This window comes from Mus caroli, unplaced genomic scaffold, assembly GCF_978045245.1.
Source record: "Mus caroli unplaced genomic scaffold, Mus_caroli_1 scaffold_13, whole genome shotgun sequence".
Classification (NCBI taxonomy): domain Eukaryota; kingdom Metazoa; phylum Chordata; class Mammalia; order Rodentia; family Muridae; genus Mus; species Mus caroli.
Genome location: NW_028227268.1, coordinates 50724946 through 50748123, shown reverse-complemented (window position 1 = coordinate 50748123; position 23178 = coordinate 50724946). Strand labels below are relative to the sequence as shown.

General features: G+C 44.8%; 5 protein-coding genes across 10 annotated transcripts in view; 2 read left to right on the top strand and 3 right to left on the bottom strand.

Moving 5' to 3' along the window:
* The window catches only part of Kiaa0753 (KIAA0753 ortholog), a 55956-nt gene extending 47643 nt beyond the window's left edge, over positions 1 to 8313 (bottom strand). For 3 of the 6 annotated variants that reach the window (XR_002379189.3, XR_015045033.1, XM_021177912.3), the window contains exons 1-2: positions 7991 to 8313; positions 3202 to 3344 (exon numbers count right to left, since the gene is read on the bottom strand). Coding sequence is in view for 4 of the 6 variants with exons in the window: in XM_021177912.3 (XP_021033571.1) it covers positions 3202 to 3294 (93 nt within the window). In the remaining 2 variants the exon portion in view is untranslated. Of the gene's footprint in view, positions 1 to 3201; positions 3345 to 3983; positions 4726 to 7990 lie in introns of those variants that run through there. The other 3 variants (XM_029483765.2, XM_029483766.2, XM_029483767.2) reach the window with 3 other exon arrangements.
* LOC147001469 (uncharacterized) lies at positions 4745 to 7818 on the bottom strand. The gene has a single exon (XM_085829836.1). The coding sequence runs from the start codon at positions 7631 to 7633 to the stop codon at positions 4745 to 4747; it is 2889 nt and encodes a 962-aa protein (XP_085685962.1). The 5' UTR covers positions 7634 to 7818.
* Positions 8314 to 8328: 15 nt separating the features above from the next.
* Txndc17 (thioredoxin domain containing 17) lies at positions 8329 to 10454 on the top strand. The gene is made up of 4 exons (XM_021177914.3): positions 8329 to 8562; positions 9040 to 9121; positions 9520 to 9595; positions 10197 to 10454. Exons 1-4 carry the CDS (start codon positions 8418 to 8420, stop codon positions 10263 to 10265), a joined length of 372 nt encoding a protein of 123 aa, XP_021033573.1. The 5' UTR covers positions 8329 to 8417; the 3' UTR covers positions 10266 to 10454.
* Positions 10455 to 12518: 2064 nt separating this feature from the next.
* Positions 12519 to 15835, bottom strand: Med31 (mediator complex subunit 31). The gene is made up of 4 exons (XM_021177197.3): positions 15651 to 15835; positions 14831 to 14908; positions 14465 to 14561; positions 12519 to 12886 (listed from the first exon to the last, which is right to left on the bottom strand). The coding sequence occupies exons 1-4, from the start codon at positions 15676 to 15678 to the stop codon at positions 12694 to 12696; spliced, it is 396 nt and encodes a 131-aa protein (XP_021032856.1). The 5' UTR covers positions 15679 to 15835; the 3' UTR covers positions 12519 to 12693.
* CUNH17orf100 (chromosome unknown C17orf100 homolog) lies at positions 15833 to 19537 on the top strand. Its single transcript, XM_021177194.3, has 2 exons — positions 15833 to 16701; positions 18656 to 19537. Exon 1 carries the CDS (start codon positions 16028 to 16030, stop codon positions 16427 to 16429), a length of 402 nt encoding a protein of 133 aa, XP_021032853.1. The 5' UTR covers positions 15833 to 16027; the 3' UTR covers positions 16430 to 16701; positions 18656 to 19537.
* Positions 19538 to 23178: the final 3641 nt, after the last annotated feature.

The window sequence follows — 23178 nt, the reverse complement described above, 5'->3', positions numbered from 1 at the left end:
AGAACCACCCGTATACATGACATACAAGGTTCTCTACTAAATCATCTAACCAACCAGCAAGTTCTTCAACTCCCAATTACAGATCTGCCCTGGTTCAGAACGTCAAAGTCGAGCAGGACACAGAGACCCTGGGTTAGAGCTTTCGTAACAACAGCCCCACAGGCATGCACTGCACAGCAGAGCGAAGCCAGTGGAGGCCACCCCAGTCTTCCCGAGACTTCAACCGGGTCCTTACACAGTCCTTTACCCTGTGCCCATAAAGCATTTTGTCCTAAACAGTCCACTTACCCGGGCTTACACAGACTTAAGTTCTTCCCAGAGTTCATCCTAACAGACAGCCTTAAGATGCTCTACACTTAAGAATAAGCATCCTTCTACATTCCTCACAGACTCTAAGACTACTTTCACTGTTGCATTTTCTAATCTCCAAAAACCAGCCTTTCAGGCTGAGCGACAATTAAATTGAACAAATAAGATTATTCTAGTTTTTCCACTACTAAGTATATTATTAGTATATGTGTGTATTTAGGATTTTGTTTTGTTTTTCTGTTTTTACATTATTTTCTTAGGTTAAGTAATATGTTCTAGGATTATCAGGTCAAGAGAAATAATTGTATGACTTTACAACTTAAAAGAGCCCCCCTGCTGGGTAAGGGAGTAAGGGGATCCATGCCACGGAGTTCAGTGGACCCAATTTCAGGACACTTTCACTGGGAGAGCTCCCTAACACTCACAGTAAATGTGCTCAAACAATCACGTATATATGCTAAACCTCGAGGAACTTTTCAGGAGGAGGTGGTTAATAAAGGAGTAGGGGAATCTTCACTAAGTAGAAAACACTTGAAAGTGCACAAACTCAAACAACAACAACCAGGAACTAACGTCTGTTACCTTATTTGGGGAAAGCCTTTTCTCTGAACACAATGCAATACCCCAAGATTGGGATGAGTAAGCCGATGAATCCCCCTCTGACGTGAACACAAGAAAAGTCTCTTTAAACTATTATTCAAAATTCATGCTTAATGAAAGGATCTCTAATGTGAGGGAAGTGAAATGGTACATGAGCAATAAATCTGACTACATTAAAAGAAGTTTCTTAGCTGGGCAGTGATGGCACACACCCTTAATCCTAGCACTCAGGAGGCAGAGAGGCACATCTCTGAGTTTAAGGCCAGCCTGGGCTAACGAGTTCCAAGATAGCCAGAACTATACAGAGAAACCCTGCCTTGAAAGTAAATGAATAAATAAATAAATAAATAAATGAACCAACAAATTCACACACACACACATACACACACGTGCACACACACAAGAAGCCTGAATTAGGCAGGCAGTGGTGGTGCACATCTTTAATGCCAGGCAAGTGGATCTCTGTGAGTTTGAGGCCAACCTGGTCTACAGAGTGAGTTCCCAGACAGTCAGGGCTACACAGAGAAACCCTGTCTCGAAAAAACAAAATGAAAAAAAAAAAAAAAAAACCACTAAAACAAAACAAAAACCCAAAACCAAAAATAAACAAACAAACAAAAAGCCCCAATAAGCAAAGAGCAGAAGAAAATATTATTTGCAAGTACAAAAGGCTTCGTGTGTGTGTGTGTGTGTGTGTATGTGTGTGTGTGTGTGTGTGTGTGAAAGGAAGAGAGAGAGAGAGAGAGAGAGAGAGAGAAGAGGCTCAAAACCACCTGTAACACCATTCTTTTCACTTTTCACCTTGACACACACCTACACTCATGTGCAAACATCCATACACAAATCTACATACACACACACATAATTAAAACAATTTTTAAATCTTTAAAAAACATTTAACCTTATAAAAAGATAATGAAATTCCATAAGATAAGAGAGTACAACACTGTGCTTTTGGTAAGGCTACAGGGAAGCATGTTATCATAGAGTAATGCACATAGATTCAAAGGTACACACGCATACACATTTAGAAAAAAACACAGGAAATGGGAAAGACAGAAGAGATGAAGAAAAAGCAGAAAAGGGGGAGAGAGAGGGAGAGGACATGAATGTGTAATGGGCAAAGTACACACCTTTCTGGGGTAACTTAGCAATATTCGTCTACTTTTGACCCCGCAGTCCAGTATCACTTCTGGGACACCATGCAGATCCACTCCCAAGAGTACACATATAAAAGCTCATTTACTATTATATGGCTTGTAATTACTGAACTCAACCTACATGTCCATGTAGTGTTGGTCATGGAATCATCTTTGGGACAGTCATAGAATAGAGTGCTAGAAATAGAAGACATAGAAACAGCTCTGGGAACTGGTGTGGAGGTACTTTGTAGGAAACATGGTGAGAAAGAGTAGCTATAATATCAAAAAAAGAAGGTCCCATAAGAATATGTGCATGCATCTGGTCCTTAGGACATACAGAAAATGACAAAGAAAACTGGGAGTTAATGAGATCTGTTATCCTGAGGGCATGATGGGAAGAACAAGAGGAGGGATGAGCAGGCGGAGGAAGCAGGCGGAGGCCACACTCTCCTGAACGCATCTGTTTGCACAGGTCTGCACTGGAACCATGTGAATGCTTCACAAACACCAGGGAAGTGGGGGGCTAGGCTAACAGAAAACCCTATAAGGGTAGCAACAGATAACAGTGAAACAAAACCAACCACACCAAAAAATGAGAGTGGAAAAACATTTTAACCTGTAACTTTTGAGCATAGCGTTTGAATGACCACTGTTAGATGCATAAAGCACTTTAAGTACTGAACTCTTTTTATCCAATACGCCTGAGGGCTGAGCTATTAAATAGCTATGTGTGGACAAGGGGCGCCAGGCTTTACACACTAGCCTAGAGGGATCTAATACCCTCTTCTGGCCTCTACATACAAGTATCCACACATGTGCACATACAACTCAGACAGAGACACACACATAAGTTTTTTTTTTTTAAGTTATTTTCTTAAGTATGAAAATGATACAACTAGGTAAGAAAGTTCATTCGTGAAGTGTTCAGAAATATTTAAAATGAAAGCGGCACTGTTTGCAGCTTCCTTTGGAATGCTTATACACAAACCTTAGAGACAGATGGTTGAGCAGACAGAAAACAGGGCAAATTATTAACAACTGCTAAATCTAGAAAATGGCTTCAAAATGTTCAATGTCTTTTTATTTCTCAACTTGTCTTCATGTTTAAAATGTTTTATAATAAATATCTGAAGGAAAACAGCAAAACAACCTGGGGCTGAAGGTTCCTGGGGTCACTCATGGCATCCAGTTGGAGACTGGGTACTAGATGAACACATGTAGAAGCTGGCTGGCTTGGTCCCATCAGGTCAGATGATGAACATGAGCGGCTGCCTAGTTATCAGGCAAATCTTCCTTAAACGAAACAAGTATCAAATTAAAACGTGCAACTACCTTCAAATAACAGAGTAAAAAACCCACAATCCCATGCATATATAGCAACATTCCAAAGTGACCTCACAGTAACCTCGCACAAGAATGACTGCTTAAAAAGAGGTCTATTTTTTGCATTTATAGAAGCAGCCACTTTTGAAATTCTTATTTTCTAAAGAAGAGGGAGCCACTATTTTAGCGATAATCCCTTGGGCCATTTTCATTTTAAATCCTAAGGGTCTATACTAAGTTCTATTGTGACAAACTATTGTTTTTATGACTGGATAATTTCATGGACATGTTCTACACGAATAAGTCCTAACTACTGGTCAAAAGAGCAGAATGTACTCATTCCAGAATGTTAAGTAGCTCAGATAAAATCCCAAGGGCTTCTAACTGAAGCTGGGATTTTAAGTAGCTGAAAGGGCTCTCTAGATGTTTAGCTCCTCCATCATCCCCACCCTGTACACATTCACAGTGAGACCACATTCAGGCTACAGAAGAACTAGGATGCTCTAAGGAGCTCCACCCCCATCCTTCTCTCTATTCTCAAGATCTTTTAACACATTTGAATGGCCCTGTCATTTGAGGTTAACCATGTTGTCACACATAGCTATTTACCTATTTCAGTGTCTGTGTCTCAGCTTCCCAGCTAGACATGGCTCCTTGAGAATTGAGGGCCTTATCTTTTTTATTTCCCACAAGCAGTACTTTGAACACAGTAAACAATTTAATGCAACATGGTTGCATTGAGCAATTTTCTGAGAAATTATAAGTTTTAAATACACTGGAAAATTTGTTCTCAAAGAATTCTAGAAATCAGTTGGGAAGTTCAAGGTTAAGAGGAAAAAAAATGAGCTTAAAATTTTTAAAAATAATCCAAAGTTTACAGACTGGATCCTCTTAAAGGCAGATGCATTTGCAGGAACATAAAGACAGCTGTACAAGATTGCTTGTTCCCAAGACTACAGAGACATGATCCAAGAAGCAGATGGAAGCACACGAGGAAGGCAATGCCAATGGCATGCCTGCCAGCACCACAGGGATGGAGCTGAAGCCACAGAATGAGCTGCAGAGTTGAGGCTGTCCACCTCAAGTCAACAATCACACACACATTCACACACAAGTCCAAGGACACGCACCCCACACCACTCTCTTGTAAAAAGTCCTGGGATAGCTCTTTCCTTGTAATGCATTCCCCATCTTTCCAAAAGTCTCCCAATTTGTTACCCTACACACCCTGTGACATCTGCCACAAAGTATCTCTCCAGGAATCATGAGGTCCCTATAACCTCAGTTCCTCCATCTAAGCCCAAGACAAACCTTTCCCCAGCCTCTTCCCTCCCAGAATCCCAGGACATCTTCAACTGTTTTCTATGTATCTACTGGAAGGTGCCCCTCAATCCACCCTCCCCCATCTCTCCCAAAGCATCCACCGTCACTCTAGCTTCAGGAATCCTTCCCACAGCTCTCTTCCCATTCCCCTGCAGATCATCTCTGAAATGGCCAACGTCTATTCCCTCCCCTGAAACTGCCGGCACAGTTGTTCTCATTGCAGATACTCTGGGAAGATTCTCATAGGTTGTTACCTCCCCTGCAGATCTTGGACTGACCCACATTCTGGTACCAAGCTCACCAGTGTAAGAAACTTCCACAGCCTGGCCCCTCCCTACAAGTCCCAGGCTCCCTCTACTCACTGTTTCCTCCCCTGATGACCTTACTCCCTCAGTGGCCGGTCTCCTAACCACTGTCAGGTCAGAGACACCTTCATCTGCCTCCGCCCCAGAGGGCCCAGCCACCCACACTGGCGCAGGGTCATGTCTGACCATGGGAACCCTCCCCTGATGCAAAGCCTCCCTCCCCGCCTCGGGAACTGTTCCACTGTGTCTCCTCCACAGATCAGAGATACCTTCAGAGCCTGCTTCCCTCTCAAGTTCAGGGACACTGGCAGCAGTGGGTACCTCGGTCATTTGTCTTCTTTGCCATATCCCCGAGCTTTCTCCACAGCCTCTATCCACTACCCCGTGAGGCCCACAGAGCCCAGAAGCTGTGGTCTCTCCCACGGTTGTGGAAATTCTAGCAGCCACAGGCATCACAGCAGGCTGTCTTCTCTGTATACCCTCAGAGAGTGTCACATCCCCCATGGGCTCGGGGAGCCCCACAGTCACTGGTACCCTTGTAGGTGGCCTGCCTCCCGAGTCTGAGGCTCTCCTATAGCTGTGCTCCCACACAGAACCAGATTCCCTGAGAGCCACGCCCACACCAGCTGGTGATACCCCTACTGTCACAGGTATACCCACAGTCTGTCTCCTTCCTGATAAGCTTGAGAAACTTCTGAAGCCAGCCTCTATCTTCAGAGAACCAGGTATTTCAGGAGCCAGGGGAACCCCAATAGCCGGTCTCCTTCCCCATGAACATGGGAGAGCCCCAGGTTCAGCATCCTCTACCACAGATGAGCACTCCTCAGGAGCCACGGGCCTCGCGCAGGCAACCTGAGTTCTTCCCGGCAGGTTCACCCCATCTGTAGAGCTGCTTTCCTGACACACCCACAAGGCAGCAGGTACACCCAGAGCCGAGGGTACGCCTTCTGTGGCCCACCTGTGCTTTGGCACAACTGCTTCAGTCAATCCCACAGCCCGCCTCCTCCCACAGGGACAGGAGGGAGCTCCACATCTGACATCCTGATCCACAGCCCCATGTATCCCTAAAGCTGCAGGCTCCTGAGCCTCCGGCTCCCTCATGACCTGCCTCCTTTCCCACAGGCTTAGAGGATTCCCATTGTATGTCTCCTCCATAACTGGCCCTGGCAATGGCTCAGCCAGAGGAGCTTCCTGAATCGGCTGCTGCCTCTCCCACAGGCCTGAAACGTCATAGCTGGTTTCTTCTTCCCTACCTCCTGGTACCACCACCGTCTGCAAACCTGGCAACTGTCCTTTTCCCCACAGTCCTGGAATACTTGCATCATCTGCCTCCTTCCCCAAAGCTCTGGGTGCTCCCATTGCCTGTTCTATACCCCACAGGCCCTGGGCACCTCGAGAACCTATCTCATGCTCCTCAGATGCACACAGTTCTGCAGCCTGTGCGGCACCCCATGACCCTGGGTCACCTCCACATCTAGCTTCCCCTTCTCTAGCACAAGGCACTCCTACAAGCTGTCCCATGGTCCTTAGACCAGGAATACCCCTAGAACCTATATCCTCCACCTCTTGTCTCCTTTGCCACAATCCTGGGCCCCCGTGGGAGGTAGTTCCATCTTCCACGGCCCTGGGTAGTACCAGCAGGGCATCAGGGCCCCCTTCGATCAGCCCCCTTTCCCATAACATATGCCCATATTCAGCTCCTTCTGCCAGAGCCCCAGAAAACTGCCCTGACTGCCCTCCCCCACACAGACATGAAGCACCCTCACATTCCCTCACTTCTCCAGCTCTGGGCCTTTTCAATACCTGAGACCATCCTATGGCCTCAGGCACCACCACAGTTTGTCCTTTTTCCCAAGGGCCAGAGGAGGCACAGTCAATCTTCTCTACTACCTCAGGTCCACCCACAGCAGGTGGCATCTTCCCAGCTTGTCCCTGCCTACAAAGGATAGAGACTCTCTCACAACCTGCCCCTACTCCCCTAGCTGTGGGTAGTCCTGAGGCCTGGGGGAATGTCCTAGTATAGCCTCTCACCCAGGGTCCGGTGACACCACCTCGGCTGGTCTCTACCCAGGAAGCTCGCCCAGGAATACCCTTCTCGATCGGCCCCTCTCCCGCGGGAACGGGATGGAGCTCCACTCTGCTTCCTTCCCAGCATCCCGACGCTACCCTCATAGCCTGCACCTTCAACCACAGTTCCAGGATGCTCTCATGGCCAAGTGTTCCTGGACGACCTTTTCTCTCACAGCTTGGTGAGCTCCTATTGTCTAGCTCCTCCTCCCCAGATACAGTCACCCACACAGACCCAGCAGGCCCAACCACCTCGGGCTCGCCCACAGCCCCGTTCACCCACACTGTCCTGGGGTCCATTGCTGCCTCAACCGAGCCTGCAGTCCCAGGTGTCCCAAAGGCCCTGTTCACCCTAGGGGGGACTGCGGGCTCCACAGTCCTCTTCTCTAAAGGCTGCCGACCATTCTGTAGCCTCCCTATGTTTGCACTGAGCATCCGCCGCACTGAAGATCTCACTCGGCGCCTTACTCCAAAGCCTCCGGATAACCCTGCACCCCACCTCCTCGCCCACAGAGGCCGAACACCCCGGCGCAACCTGCGGGCCCTCACGCAATAAGCCGGCATCTTCGCTGCCAGTGTACACCTGCGTAGCCCGGGCAAGGGCCCCCGTGCCGGACTCGCAGCTCCTGGACAATTCCTTTCCCCAATGCAACCTCAGGCACGCTCTCTTTGCATCTGTTCCCCTGCACACGCACTCACAACACTCGGATCCAGTCCTCGCTGCCTTTCCGCCTCCCAGCTCTCTCCAAACCCCCGCCCGATCCCGGACGCCGCCCCCGGCCCCGGCCCCCCTAAAGTCTGACAAATGGAAAGGTAATAGGAGGGGCGGAGCTGCAAGGCAAGCCTGGGGCGAGGTCTCTCTCACTGTCTCTCTGCCTAATGCAGCTTCCCAGAATTCCCCCAGCTCCGGCCCAAGCCCACCTGGTTTGGGCGAGGCGCGGCCACCAAGAGATCGAAAGGCGACCCCACGCTAGGCCTCGCTTCCGGCCTCTCGCCTAGTCGCCATGGCAACAGGCGCGCGGCTGTTTGGGAGCCGTTGAGCTTCCTGAGCCATTTGAGGATCAAGGTGTTGTACCGCGACGGGCTTTGCAGTCACTGTCCATGAAGCCAGGGTGGGGACCAGACCAGGTCAGGCGTCTAGTTGTCTGAAGGAAACTGGCGCCAAAAAGAAACTCCAGCAGACCAAAAGGACGGCCCTAAGGAGTTATGGCCATCCAAGGCTCCCGTAGCACCACTCTGCTGCGGCGGCCCCGCCCACCCGGAACCTTGCCCACCCTTACTTGAGCCCCGCCTTGGGGCCGCAGAACCCTAGGGCTCCTCCCGTGCTCCTCTCCGCACTGTTGCACCCATGGCCACCTTCGAGGAGGTGAGCGTGCTGGGCTTCGAGGAGTTCGACAAGGCAGTGAAGGAGCATGAGGGCAAGACCATTTTCGCCTACTTCAGCGGTTCTAAGGATACCGAAGGGAAGAGCTGGTGTCCGGACTGCGTGGAAGGTGAGGCTGGGACCAGGACTGGGGGTTGCTGTGCCACAGTGCTTGGAAGAAGGCCCCTGCTGAAGTCAGAAAGTGGGATGAGATGAGGATCTTGGTCCTGCAGACCCGCAGAAGCGCCTGAGCTGTACCCCGTCTCTCGTTAGGTCCTTACTAGCCCCACCCAAGGATGACCCTCATTATTATCATGGATTCAGATCATGGAACCAGGTTCTTTAAAATTCTCAGTTCCCCAAACGAGTAGTGTCTCATAAAAAAAGACCAGGCTCACGAGTTGATCTTCCCGTCATCGCATATGTATGCTGAGTTTTCTGAGTGTGTCTTAAAGACAATCAGGATTAGGACTTAAGTGATTCACGAGTCTAGAAGACACGCGACTTTAACATCCTATCTTACAACGGGTTAAAGTCTAAGACTGGGGACCGGAGGGCACGGGCTATCGCAGTTGATATGTAATTACTTTTTAACTTTTTTAAAAAGCTGAGCCAGTCATTCGAGAGGGGCTGAAGCATGTTACCGAAGACTGTGTGTTCATCTACTGCCAAGTAGGAGACAAACCTTAGTAAGTCATGTATACCGTCTCTCCAGACATGGACTATATTATTAAAAAGCTGGGTAGAAAGGACCTCAGATAATTGGTCAGGCTCTGTGTTTTATATATTGTCTGATAAGCTAAGCTAAACAATTAGAATTACTGAATTCATATTTACAGTTTATGTTCAGCCACATATCACCATTAACGAATTTGGTCTGGAATAAGTTCAGAACTCTATTGACTTTACATTTATCTTAGCAACACTTTAAACTTTGCAGAAAGTGACACATAAGTTACAGTTCTCAAAATGTTTAAAGGTTAACAATAGCAGTGGTTACAAGTATATTATTATATATAGGTCAACTGCTGAGTAAACTGTAATAAACCAAGTAGTATTTTTCATTATCTATTTCCTTTTGGAACAGCTGGAAAGACCCAAATAATGACTTCAGACAAAAACTGAAAATAACCGCAGTGCCTACACTACTTAAATATGGAACAGTAAGTGTCTACCTTTATGTTGTAGCTATAATGTAGTTAAAACTCAAGTTGGTTTTGAGTCAAGTTTGAAAAGATCTTGACCTTTGATTTCCAACATCACATTGTTGTTCAGAGTGCATCAGAAACACACAAGTTGGTGTCCATTCCTCTGCCAATCCCAACGAACAATAATGCAGATATTAGTGTCTGGAGTGTGTTTTTAAGCCACTTTTAAGATTCTGTCTTCAGAAGAAAGTTGACTCATTTCTGAAAGCACCTTTGTCAATGTTTTCTAAATCCACTTTTCAGGCTTAAAAGGGCTCTCCCTCTATTTCAGCCCTGCCCCTAGAATCCTAAATTAAAGAGTTGAGGGAAAGAGATGGCACCAGGCATGCTGTCTCTTGTTTTCAACCTAAGGGGCTTCCTGGTGTGGAAATTTAAGGCTTCTCAGGCCAAGTATTTTAATGATTCATCTTGAGACAAGCATCCTAACTATTTAATAAAGCTTGTTATAACTAGCTGATCGCATAATTTCTGTGTACAAAAATTTGTCAAAGTAGAATTCACTCCACCTCTAGTAATATTCATAGCAGCAGTGAAAACATAACCATTCTTTTTACAGCCTCAAAAACTTGTGGAGTCTGAGTGCTGTCAAGCCAGCCTTGTGGAGATGATCTTCTCTGAAGATTAAGATTTGATGACCTTGCCGGACTGTGGTGGCACATGCCTTTAGTCCCAGCACTCGGGAGACAGAGGCAGCTGGATCTCTTTGAGTTTGAGGCCAGCCTGGTCTACAAGTTGAGTTCCAGGACAGCCAGGGCTACATCATAAAACCTTGTCTGGAAAAACCAAACCAACCCAAAAAAGCCTGATGATTGCAGTTTTGTATTGATTGCCTGGTTTGTTTAAAAGCAGCCACATAATTGCTTTGAATTGATGAGTAAATGATGTTATTAAATCAGTGTATATCTAAACAATAAAGAATTGAAATACAAACCATTAAGTTTTTTTAACAGGTGGCTATCTAAAAGATTTGAGTAAAATGAGTCTTCAGTATGGTAGTAGTAGCTCAAAGGAAATATTGAAGATAGAAAGTAACTTATTAACTTCCAAATCTGCAGCAATTAGTATCTATTACCTTAAGTTCTGTGTATTTGCAAAACCCTTTATGCCTTTGAAGTGGAGAACTTCATTAAACCATTTAGGGAAGACATGGGATTCATATACTTAACTCAGGCAGTTTTCTTTCACAAATGTGTAAAATGTGATTCTTTTGTTGTGAAACAGGCTGGTTCTCCTAGCCACAGGCCAAGTACTATCTAAATCTTAATTTCTTCAAGTAAGAATTGTGTCAGGCATAGTGACACACACCTGTAATCCTATTATTTTAGATGCTAAGGCAAGAGAATGACAAGTTTAAGGCAAGGGTAGACTACAGAACCAGACCTTGTCACAAATTTAAAGCCCAACTATTGTTCTGCAAGTAAAGCAAGAATGTGGGCTGAAGAGGTGGTTCAGGGCTTAAGAGCACTGGCTGTTCTTCCAGAGGTTTCAGTTCCCAGCACCCACATGGCAGCTCATGAGATGTCCATAACTACAGTTCCAAGGGATGGGACACTCTCTTCTGGCCTCTGAGAGAACCAGGAATGCAGCGAGACATAGATAACACATGTAGGCAAAGGATTCATATCCATTAAAAAAAAAAAAAAAAAGATACAGGCTCTGTAGCCACCTTGAAGCCCAGTACTCAGGAGACTGAAGTGGAAGAATCACAAGTTCCAAGGCAGCCTGGGCTACAAAGTAAGAACATGTCTCAAAAAACAGACTGGTGGTTAACAGTTCTTGCCGCCCTCATAGAGGATCCAGGTTTGGTTCCCAGCATCACGTGGTAGCTCACAACCACCTTCAACTGCATTCCAGAGGATATGATGTCCTCTCCTACTGTCCTCCTTCAGGACGAGAGCAATTAACAGACACATAAACATCTGTTTGAAATAGATTAAAAGAGAATTTAGAGTGTTTGAAGACAGTACCTACTTATGGTACTTACCAAATAAATGCTAACTTTCCCAAAAGTGTTTAAGGCTCATCTTTAAGGCCAAGAGTCCATTTAGTCATTAACTGCCAATCTTTCCCCGACACCACCAGGTCAACTATCTTACAAAACAGGGAGCAATTGAGTATATCCTCTCCTGCAGAAAGAAGGCACTTAGAACTCCCAGACTCCAGTCCCCTCTCCCAAAAAACAGGAGTGTGTGAGGGCTGTTCCTGGTTGTCAACTTGACTTTATCTGGAATGAACTACACTCCAGAAATGGAGGGCACTCTTTTGATCCAGATCTTGAGGCATAGTGACGATGAAAAGCTTAGGCCCAGGTGAGGTAATCCCAGGAAACTTTAATCTCAGGAGACTGAGGCAAGCACATCTCTGAGTTCAAATCTAGCCTGGGACAGAGCAAGTTCCAAATCCAGGTGTAGTGGTACACACCTTTAGTCTGGGCCATGCCTTCAGTTGGAGGTCTACTTCAAGATGATGGGGAAGGCTCACTCTTCTTGCCAGCTTGCACTTACTTGCCAGCATATCTGCTGGAACCTACTTCTTCAGGATTCTAGCCTATCCAGACGACCAGCTGAAACAACTAGCATGGGACTGAGCATTCACAATGCCCACTGCTGGGTTAGTAGGACTGCAGTGACTGTAAGTCATTACAATAAATTCCCTTAATATATAGAGACATCCCATAAGTTCTGTGACTCTAGAGAACCCTGACTAATATAGGTTGGATCAACTGATCTCAGTAAGGTTCCTAATGATATGGCCCAGGGTACCACTATATGTCACCCCTATGTTCGTAAACTGTTCTAAAACACCTGCCATTTCCATCCTTATTCACTTGGTCCTGTTAAATGCAATTGAAATTTACAAATCCCCAGAGAAATCAAAGTGGAGCAATCCTGGTTTAATAGAAATAATCTATTAATAAAAAATTTGTCAACCAAAAAATAACACTAATGGTTCTGAGGGCTACAGTAAAGGGGACAGAAGAGTCTTTTTCTCTGTACTGTACAATAGCAATACATTATATACATGTCCTAAGAGCCTGGACTGCCCCCAGCTCTTCATTTCCCTGCTGTGTTATTCTGCTGCTGCTGCTCGGCCAGGGCTTGCTGAAGACGCACCCGCTTCCGCGAGTAGTGCTGCCAGTGCAGAATCTGCTGCTCGTCGATGAACTTCGCACACTGCGCATTCACCAGCTCCTTGCGAAAGTGTTCATACTGGAGCAGCTCTAACATATGTAAGCACTGAGGGTACCTGGGTTTAAGGTTATAAGTTTAATTACCACCAGCATCATTTAAGGCATCCCAAGTTCTAACTCAGATACTCCCCTAAAAATGGTCTCAAGCCTGCCATTTCTATTACTATAGCACCTTTGGTAATATCACTCCTACCATGTTACTTCAGAACATTATGTAAGATATAACAAAATTATTTCACAACCTCTCTTGAATCTAAACATCTATAGCTGTTACTCCAAGAGGACACAGACGAACAGAAAAAGAAACAAACCTACAAACAGGTTAAGAGCTACAAGGAGGTGTATTTGAGCACCATATAAGGAAGAGCTCCCTAGCCTCTGGCTATCAATGGACTATGCTCCCAGGAAGCCTCCAACCAGAGTGGAGATAATCACCTTCCAGCAGCTTGGCTGGAGAGACGAACTTGAAGTTGGCGCAGGCTTTCCATCTCTAGTCTGAAAATTTGCTAGCATGTAACATTTTATAACTTCAAGTCTATCATTTGGATTCCTAAAGGAATCTATAGTTGCATCGTGAAGAGCAAATCTACACACAGCAAATCAAGTCAGAAAAGTAACAAGGATGAAAAGAAAGTTTTGAAATGGGTTTACTCTCATTTTTAAAATAAGAGTCTCTGCTAGGCAGTGGTGGCGCACACCTTTAATCCCAGCACTTGGGAGGCAGAGGCAGGCGGATTTCTGAGTTCAAGGCCAGCCTGGTCTACAAAGTGAGTTCCAGGACAGTCAGGGCTACACTGAGAAACCCTGTCTCGAGGAAAAAAAAAAAAAAAGAGTCTCTCTGTATGGACCTAATTGGCCTGAAACTTGCTACATAACCAGGCTGGCCTCAAACTCATAGAGATCTACCTGACTCTGTTTCTTGAGAGCTAGGATTAAAGGGGTGCCAGGCTAAACTTCTGGTTTTTCTGTTGTCCCCTCCTTTGAGAGGCACATCTAGACGGGGCTTACCTGTGTAGAGCTGGCTACCCTGGAAGGTAGCTCTGTAGACTAAGGTGGCCTTGAATTCATGCGCCCACCTCTGCCTCCCAAATGTTGGGATTAAAGGTGTGTGCCAGCTTCTTTTTCTTTTTAAGTCAAAGCGTTTGAGTTTAATAGTGTTCATGTTTGTTCTTTTACAGTGAGTTAATGTGTACAATACATTTAGCACAGTGCTTGAAACAAAGAACACTAAAACTCCCAGAAAACAATACTTCCTACCTTCCTAGATTATAGGTTGGTAGGCATTAAAAATCCAGAAAGCTTGACAAAGGCAGTGCTAAGTGACAAGGTTAGACACCAAATTACATTAGAACTGTAGTCTAAAACCAGTTCCCTGGATCTTAGCTAGCCTGCATGAACAGAAGTGGTATGTTCTGGCTTTTATTACTTAGAGAGTAAGCTGGCTCCCACGTAGATAGTTGTTTGGTTCTGTTTGAAGGGAATGAGGTTACAGCTGACAGTATCTTACATTAACTAAAAGCAGAAAGATTCAAAATATCATTTTCCATTCCCACACAGAGAAAACTGCTCAATATCAGCACTTTGTATTTATAATAAAGTATACACAGATTTAGGATTATAAAAATTAAACTTACTTTAGATATTTGGCATATTCTGGTTCTTTCCAGTAAAGCAAGTACTTAAGATAATTAACAAAAGCTTTGTCTTTGAAGTAACCTCTTTGGGCAAGAACTGAAAGACACAAAGAAACAATCTGTATGTCAACCAACTGCTGGACTACTGATTAGTAATCTCTAAAACAAAGTAGCTCTTCTTAACATCCCTATCAACAGAATAGAAGGAATTAAAAAAACACAAGCCTTTGTTTGCCCAGTTAACTTACAGACCAGAACAAGTAAACCCCATTCAAACACATCGAAGTAAATAAATATTATTACAAACTGCATCTCTTCTCAGAAATTAAGAGCTAGCTGCTTAGGTTAGTGATGTACTTAACTTACAATTAAGGTAGTTTGGGTTGGCTAAGCATTGCACAAATTCCAACTCCAACTGAAACCGAAGCCGATTTCCAGCATCATCTAGGAGAAAAGACAAATATCAAAGTGCAGAAGAGACTTTCTTAGAAATTAAAGATATATATATAGAGAGAGATATGCATATATCTGTATATGCGCGCACGTGTGTGTGTACATATGTATGTATGTATATATATTCACTAAGTAGTGAGGCCCTGTTTCCAAGACAAAAATAGTAAAACAAAAAATAGTAAAAGAAATGCTTTAAAGTTAATTGAGGAAAAAATAAGTAGAATGGGAATTTACCACCTGCAGGCCACTATGTTAGCAGAGATCACTGGACAGTCTGTAATATCTGTGCGGTTCCCTATGTTGTTATAACCACAACTATCAACTGTGATTACGTTAAGCAAAAACAACGTGCTACACAAAACCGAAGCATGATGCAAAGTGATTAAACAATGGAGAGAAGGCGGTGTCCGCATTAGAATACACAGGTTATCGATATTTCGGGCAAGTTCTTGCAAGAAGCTCCAGTACAGAGAGTGGAAGGTCTCAGTCCTCTCCTACGGCCCTGCCCGGCCCCAAGAGCCAGGGTTAGAGTAGTGGTTTGAGCAACCCAGGAGCAAAGATGTTTTCACAGACCATAGTCTGAGAAGCAGCACCGCCTTCTCCTCCGCCGGTCCCAACTCTAAGGATGCCAAGTTGAGCCCGAAAGACAGCGCAGGAAAAGGGAAACGGGAGGGAATTTCGGGGCGTAGGACCATTCCCTTGGTGAAGACTCGAGGTGCAAGTCACAACGCACCTGTCTCCATAGCGACGGCCGTGGCCATAACAATCAGAGAGAGGCGAACACCACCAGCCCGACCGAACCGCGACTTGGATTGGTGAGAATCCGGAAGCCACAGCTCCTACTTCCGGTCGCGGGGCAGAGTGGGACAAGAGGGCGGGGACAACTCACTTATGGGAAGATTAGCCCCACCCATCTCTGTGGCCCGGGCCGGCTGCGCGCGCAGATATCGAGCGGAGCGTGCCGGAGGACTTCCCAGCGTTTAGGTCTCAGAGTCCTGCTACCTACCCCGACGTAATACACCACCCTGACGTCACCTTTCCCTGTGTGACGTGACGCAGAGCATGATCCTTGGGCCTCTTTGTCCCTCCTGACCAAGGTGTACGGGCAGGATGGCCTCGCCCCTTAGGAGCAAGTCCTCCGCCCCGCGAGTGGAAAACACCCGCCACAAGGAGACATCGACTGTCCGCGTGGAAACGTCGTCCCACCGCGAGGAAACGTCATCCCACCGCGTGGAGACGTCCTCCCGGCAGGTTCGAACGTCTTCCCGGCAGGTGGAGACCTCCCAGCGCCACCGAGAGGGGCCCTCCCTCACCCCCTCCACGAAGCGACTCCCTCAGTTCCTCGAGGTGTCCTCCCAGCACGTGGAAACCTCCTCGCAGTGCACGGAAACGTCCTCCCGCCACGTCAGGGCGTCGTCATCCCTGAGGGTGGAGACTACTGTGCACCGTGTGGAGAGCCCAGCCAGGCGAGACAAGCAAGCCGCTCGGCAGAGTGCCAGAATGGCTCGATGAAGTGCCAAAGGTCCTTAGCCAGGACTGAACAGTTGCCAGCCAGCCAGCTTCCAAGAGAGCCGAGCATCTTTGGTTTCATGGAAAGAACCCATAGATCAGTGTAAGAAACAGGCTGTGGTTTCTGGGAGCTGTTAACATTGCAGCACCTTAGACCATACTACTGTTGACCCCAGTGTGCTATTAACTTGAAGCCAGCACAGAAGGTTTCAGATTTGTAGTGCTGTATAAACCCGGCTGATGGACAATGAGATTCTTTTGAGTCTCTACACCAGGTAAGTTTTATAGTCTTAGGTCACTCTAGGATGTGTTGATGACTTGAAATTTGCAAAGAGGGTCCAAACTTGTCATGATTCTTGACCACTGGCCTGATCATATACCTACTTGAAACCTACAGGGCAAGGTATCATCTTTCATACATTATCTGGTACTCTTTCTTTTTTTTTTTTTTTTTTTTTGGTTTTTCGAGACAGGGTTTCTCTGTGTAGCCCTGGCTGTCCTGGAACTCACTCTGTAGACCAGGCTGGCCTCGAACTCAGAAATCCGCCTGCCTCTGCCTCCCGAGTGCTGGGATTAAAGGCGTGCGCCACCAACGCCCTTTCATACATTATCAATTGGCCTTTATTAATACTTATATTTCATAATACATTTTCTCATAATCTTGGAAGGGACAGTAAAGAAGAAGCCATGAGACTTGGCCTGAGGCGTGAGATTGACAGAGGATGGTTACTGAGTACTTACTGCATGCTAGGTAGTAGTCAGAACATGTCAGCCAGAGCAGTGGACAAGACTAGGATCTCCCTCTAATGAAGGGAAAATACAGCAAAGGGGAAAGCAAGACAACATGCTGTTGTATTCCCGTGAGGGAAAAGCTATCTGTCTGTCTGTGGTAGAGAGTAGGGAACTCTTCAGAGACTATGGTCAGGGAAAGCCTTGCTGATTACATTTGGTCCGAGATTTGTGTGGGTGGACAGTGAGCCATATCAGGATCTAGAGGGAAGTGCATTCTAGACAGGGAAAGTCTACATTTTAAAAATAAAACCGAAGATGTTTATGTTAGAGAAAGATCAGTTAGTATATGAGAGCGTGGTATAAGGAAGGAAAAAAAAAAAAGAGGAAGATGCCACTTCATATAGAGTCTTGGAAATCTTCTGGGATTACAGTAAAGAGCTTGAATTTTATTCTGAGATCATCAAAAGAATTTAGTGCAAGGGAGCATGTTCTGTCCGGCCAGCAAAGTGCGTGTTGCAGTTTACAGTTTAGAACTACCTCTCCATCAAAGTTCCATTGGTAACCAAGTTGGGAATGATTTTGTCTCCAGAAGTGTGTGTGTTTGGGGCAGCGTGGAAGGTGCTACTGCTTGCCTCAAGTGCCTAGTAGCCAGGGATTCTGCTAACATCTTATGGTGCCCAGGTCAACACCCTGTCCCTCCTCCAACAAAGAATCGCTGTGCTGAGAAAGGCAGTCATTGGTGAAGTTAAGAAACATTGAGGTTTCTAGCAACTATGCTAGAGGGTGGTCCACTAAGCAAACCCCTCACTTCTGCATAGCAGAATTGCGGAAAGCCTGAAAAACAGTCATGGAAGTGTGTTCAGAGCATCTTCCGGTGAGGAACAAAGCAAGCGTTCTCAGGGGAAGAGGATGTGTTGCCCTGTAAGGAACCCTCTATCCCGCTTCAGTAATGCATGTGCTACTTGCCACTAGAACAGAGGCTGCAGATGATGCTGATTCTGCAGGGCTCCTCATGAGTTAGAGCACTTAACACTTCCAGGCACTAATTTAGTCCCAGGGAGTGTGCTGGGCTGTCCCCACAGAATGGGGGCGCAGGTCAGAAGAAATGTCATAACTGCTATAGATGTTATAACTACCACCACTACCCCAAGGCTACCCGAATGCCTCTCTGCCTCACAAAACTGCTAGTAACAGAGAATTAGCTAGTAGCAAAGAATTGTCAGTTTTTTTCCAGTTTACTAATTCTTTTTAATATGGCCAACTGTGCCTTAAATAAACAGATAAAAAACGAACAAAGCAGTTGCTTCTCTTCAACAGTGTTCCTCATTATCTTCTTGTTACAAAAGTGGTATGTGTCTAATGTAACAAAATAAATCAACATAACAGTTAATACGATATTATATTTCCTGTCCATTACTAGCCTGGAAATAATGTCAGAGATGTATTTGTCTGTCCAGACCTTTCTCTATTAGTGACTGCTTCTGTTTCCTCTTTTAGTAGTATTTGGAAGACTGGCTGAATGTGACTCTGGGAAAGTCAGGCACCTGCTTCTGGATCGTTGATGCTTCAGGAAGGGCGTGGGAAGGATCCCGGTAGATTCCCTGTGGTCCTCGTCTTATTTTTATCTAGGATTCTTCCTCCATATTTCACTTATTCATGTTCCAAAGCTGGAATGCAGAGAGAGAGAGAGAGAGAGAGAGAATTTAATGAAACACCTTTGCCATAAATCTATATTATACATTCCACAGCTTCAAAATGACAGTGTGCGTCAATGAAGGTAATTGTTGCTGTACCTGTTGCACTTTGTAAATGTGTGTGTTACTGTTAGCCATGCTGTGTGTCTTCCTCATCGTTCTCTGTAGAAAATAGAGCTGCTGTACCTGGCATGTGTTACACAGTGTTAAAGACAGCATGTGCAACAATAATAAATGAAGAGCAATATTCTCCATATGCAGTCGAGAGAGCCTTTAATGGCACAGTCTAATAATTGGATTTATTTATGCTGGGTAATAGTTGTGTCTTGCCTTGAGATGTGCCAGCCAGGTTAGTTTAAAAAAGTAAATAAATACAAGTTCTTGCAAAGAAGTCACTTCTTATTCTCATACTTTTTTATATATATTACCTGGGAGTGGTGTATAATATTTACTGCCTATTGCATTAAAAAGAAATGGCTGGGTGTGGTGATGCACACCTGAAATCCTAGGACTAGGAGAGGCTGATGCAGGAGGATTGCTATGAGTTTAAGGCCAGCCAGGACTATATGACTATATAAAAGTACCAGACTAGTCAAAACTACATAGTAAAATCCTATCTTGAAAAATAAAACAAAGCAAAAGAGAGAGGAATAAAAAAGGGGTAAGGCCACTCAGATGGCTCAGAGTGTAACAGTGCCTGCCCCTGAAACTGATAACTTGAATTTGATTTCAGGGATTCACATGGTAGAAGGAGAGGAGAGACCAGATTCCCAAAAGTTGGCCTCTGACCTCCACACATATATCAATGTGTGTATAATATTTTATATAATTTAGTATACATGGTATATAATTTATAATAGACATAAAAGTATGTATCATACAATTTAAAATATAGTAGATTAATATATCGCATATTAAATATATAATTAATTTAAAAAATTTTTAAGGCTTGCATTGACAGGATCCTCTTTCCCCAGACTACGCAGGCCATGGGAAGAACCAGAAATTCAATTAACGAGGTGTTTTTCTCACATCTTTTTCTAGATTTTACAGAATTCCTGTTCCCTCCTTTGTCCTATTGCTCTCATCCTAAAAAAGCTGATGCATATATCCGAGGCCTGAATGTCTCACCCAGCCTCTACTGCACTAAATTTGTTTCCCCTGCCTGAGCCCTTAACATGCACCATAATCAATGCTTAGAATTGCATAACTGTAAAAAACAAAAACAAAAAACAAAAACAAAAATAAACAAAACAGAAAATCTGCCCTGCTGGGCATAGTGGCTCACGCCTTTAATCCCAGCACTTGGGAGGAAGAGGCAGGCGAATTTCTGAGTTTGAGGCCAGCCTGGTCTACAGAGTGAGTTCCAGGACAGCCAGGGCTACACAGAGAAACCCTGTCTTGAAAAACCAAAAAAAAAAAAAAAAGAAAAGAAAAGAAAACCTGTCCCACCTGTCCCAGAGTGGCAGGAATAAGTAGCAATTTGCCTCTCTCTCCTACAGTAAATCACGAAGTATATCATCTAGTGATGTCATCAGCTCGATCTATTGCCTGCCTTACCACCTGGATGCAGTACATCGTTCTGTTTGTACACTTGCTCACTACCTCATGCTTACACGATACTTGTGTGTCTGTAGGCTCCTGCCTGCCTTCCTCTCAGATGGAAGGCACAGCAGAAGGAGCGGGTAGTTGTTCTTCCTTCCAGTGTTTTTCCATGTTAGCTGGAAAGAGAAACCTTTACCAGGGACTTTAAGTGTCTTTGCTGGAAGCTGAATCATACATGGTGGTAGGAGAAAGGGAAAAGGCTGGGAACGACCTCAGTGAGCCAACCTCGTGTTTTCTACAAGTTGCTTCCCAGCATGGTAGTGTCTTTGCGGTAGTCTTCAGTGGTCCTCTAGGTTCTTGGCAGTGGCTTTGCTTCTTTGCCTTTAGTCACTGCTCAGGCCTTTCCTCTCATTGATGCTGTGGAGGAGAACATGTGAAGCACATGTTTACAGGTTAGGAAGTCTGCTTCCCCTCTTTGACACATTTAGGACATTGCTCACACTCTTCTGATTTGCATTGGCTCCCACAGCAGCAGTGGCAGCAGCACTTCTCTAGCCTCACCTTTGTTCCTCCACACGAAGGTGTCCATGGCCTGTGTCAAGGTGTGCTCTGTATTGTTGGTGGAGCACCCTGTGATATACCTTGGTGTAATTTATTTCCCTTGTCCTATATTTGGAGTTGCTTACACTCTTAGAAACTTTGGCTCTATAGTCTTCATAAAATTCATTAAATTTGGAGGCCATTATTCCTTCCACTGTTTTTTCCTGCCCCTCCCTGGGTGTAAATCATGGGTCTGGGAAGCCATGGATGTTCTTCTGTTTTTATCCTCTTCATATTTCACTGGATATTTTGTGTTGTTTTTGTCTTCATGTTTATACTAATGTTTTTTTCTATAATCTATAGCCTATCAAAAATACCATGTATGGTTTTAATTTTTTTTAATTTCACTTAAAACTTTTTTATCTCTAATAGTTCAACTTGAATCTTTTAAAATATCCTCCACACATAAACAAATTCCTCCATGAATTCCTTATATCTTTTTGGCATGTTCGGCCTGCTCTGTCATTACTTTTAACATATATAATATTGTTTTAATAATGACTTTGTTTATTTTTGTTTAATCCTATCATCTGTATAATCTCTGGGACAGTGCCTATTAATTGATTTTTCTTCTCATTATGAGTTGTATTTAGTGGTTGTTACTTTTCATGCCTGGTTATTGATATTTGTATGCCAGGCATAGTAAATTTCTAACTGTTTTTGAGTGTTGTGTAGTTTTCATATTTTTATAATTCTTGAACTTTGGATTAGTCACAAGTTATTTGCAAGCAATTTGTCCTTTATATCTACTTTGAATCTGTTCTATGAGTCCAGATCAGTTTTAAATGAACAGTTAATGTTCTCTGAGACAAAAACTGTGTCTGTCTTCTCTGGATATCCCTAAGTTAGGAGATTGGCTAGGGGGACAAGCCTTGTTCTCAGTTTCCTGCCCTAGCACGTGCAGTGGTCAGTGCTCAGCCGAATGCTCAGTAGGCACCTGTGCAGTCTCTGAAGTTCTCTTTCTATATGAGGCCCTGTTTTCAGCTCTCCATCCTTCAGTTCTCCCTCCTTGATTCAGGACCGTGAGAGGACTCTGCCACAGCTCCCTCCTACCCAGTGCTCAGACTAAAACCTCTCTCTGGGCAGTGAACAAGGGCAACCACATAGCTTATGTTGCTTTCATACTCTTAACAAGCCAGAGAGAAGCCTGGTATTCCACTCTGCCTTAAGTCTTCCTTAATATTTAACATAGGTTGTCCTGGAGACTAACATTACCGTTTGCTTTCTAGGTAACAGGATATTCAGGTGGTAAGCAGATCGTTATAGTAGCTATCATAGGGCAGAGATGGAACATATCACACAGTCTCTGCAATGGACACAATTACTATACTAACCTGCTCTCTCTTTCATTTTCAGAACAGAGCCTCACTATAGCCCAGTCTGGCCTTGATCTCTTGATCCTCTTGTCTCTGCTCTCTGCATGCTGGGATTACATATATATGTACTTGCCTGGCTCATTGTTTCTTTTTGAGGAGATGTTAATATCATTTTTTTCTGTGAGAAATAGTTAAGTACTAAAAGATGAGGAGGGTATGTGAGCTTAAATATAAGTGCTGGTTATCAATGCTAGCTGTACCAGTTAGAGTTTACCCCTTGGCTGCAAACCTCAATTTCTGCTTTGCTACTCGTGGCTCTGCCATTTAGCCACCAGGGGGCGCATTCTCTCTAGAAGACCAGAGTAGCTTCTTCCTGCCTGCTGTCTCCGTTGTGCCTCCTATGCTGTGAACTCTCAGAACCAACCACACTTCACCCTGGCTGCTGCAGTTCCCTTCCCTCAGTAGCTGAGTACACTTGTCAGTTTTCTGTTTGAGGAACTCGTTTTGTTAAACCTAACCTCAGAACACCGGCGGCAGCCGGTCATCTGTTCTCAGAGTCAGCAGTTTATGCTCTGCAGGGTCCTTCTGAGTCTCTCAGCCGTAGTCATCCCAGTCTCTGCTCTTTGTCTGCCACTTTGTCATCATCACATGGGTTCCCTCCCTCCATTCTTTTCCTTCTGAATTGCCTGTTTATACCCTTTGCTTGATTTTCTTTTCATTTTTCTTACTGATTTGTTTATGAGTAGTAAATATTTTAAGTTCAGATTTCATTTGTATTATGTACATATTCTTATTAAAAAATAAAGATATCTGTGTGTATGTGTGTGTGAGAGAGAGAGAGTGAGTGAGTGAATGTAAGCCATGT

Bases quoted from the DNA above. Each gene is read 5' to 3' on its own strand.
- LOC147001469 (XM_085829836.1), bottom strand. From the start codon at position 7,633: ATGCCGGCTTATTGCGTGAGGGCCCGCAGGTTGCGCCGGGGTGTTCGG.
- Txndc17 (XM_021177914.3), top strand. From the start codon at position 8,418: ATGGCCACCTTCGAGGAGGTGAGCGTGCTGGGCTTCGAGGAGTTCGAC. The intron at 9,122-9,519 runs GTAAGTCATGTA...CTTTTGGAACAG, and splicing joins CAAGTAGGAGACAAACCTTA to CTGGAAAGACCCAAATAATG. The intron at 9,596-10,196 runs GTAAGTGTCTAC...TTCTTTTTACAG, and splicing joins CACTACTTAAATATGGAACA to CCTCAAAAACTTGTGGAGTC.
- Med31 (XM_021177197.3), bottom strand. From the start codon at position 15,678: ATGGCCACGGCCGTCGCTATGGAGACAG. The intron at 14,562-14,830 runs GTAAGTTAAGTA...TGTGTCTTTCAG, and splicing joins CAACCCAAACTACCTTAATT to TTCTTGCCCAAAGAGGTTAC. The intron at 12,887-14,464 runs GTAAGTTTAATT...CCTTAAACCCAG, and splicing joins GAATATGCCAAATATCTAAA to GTACCCTCAGTGCTTACATA.
- CUNH17orf100 (XM_021177194.3), top strand. From the start codon at position 16,028: ATGGCCTCGCCCCTTAGGAGCAAGTCCTCCGCCCCGCGAGTGGAAAAC.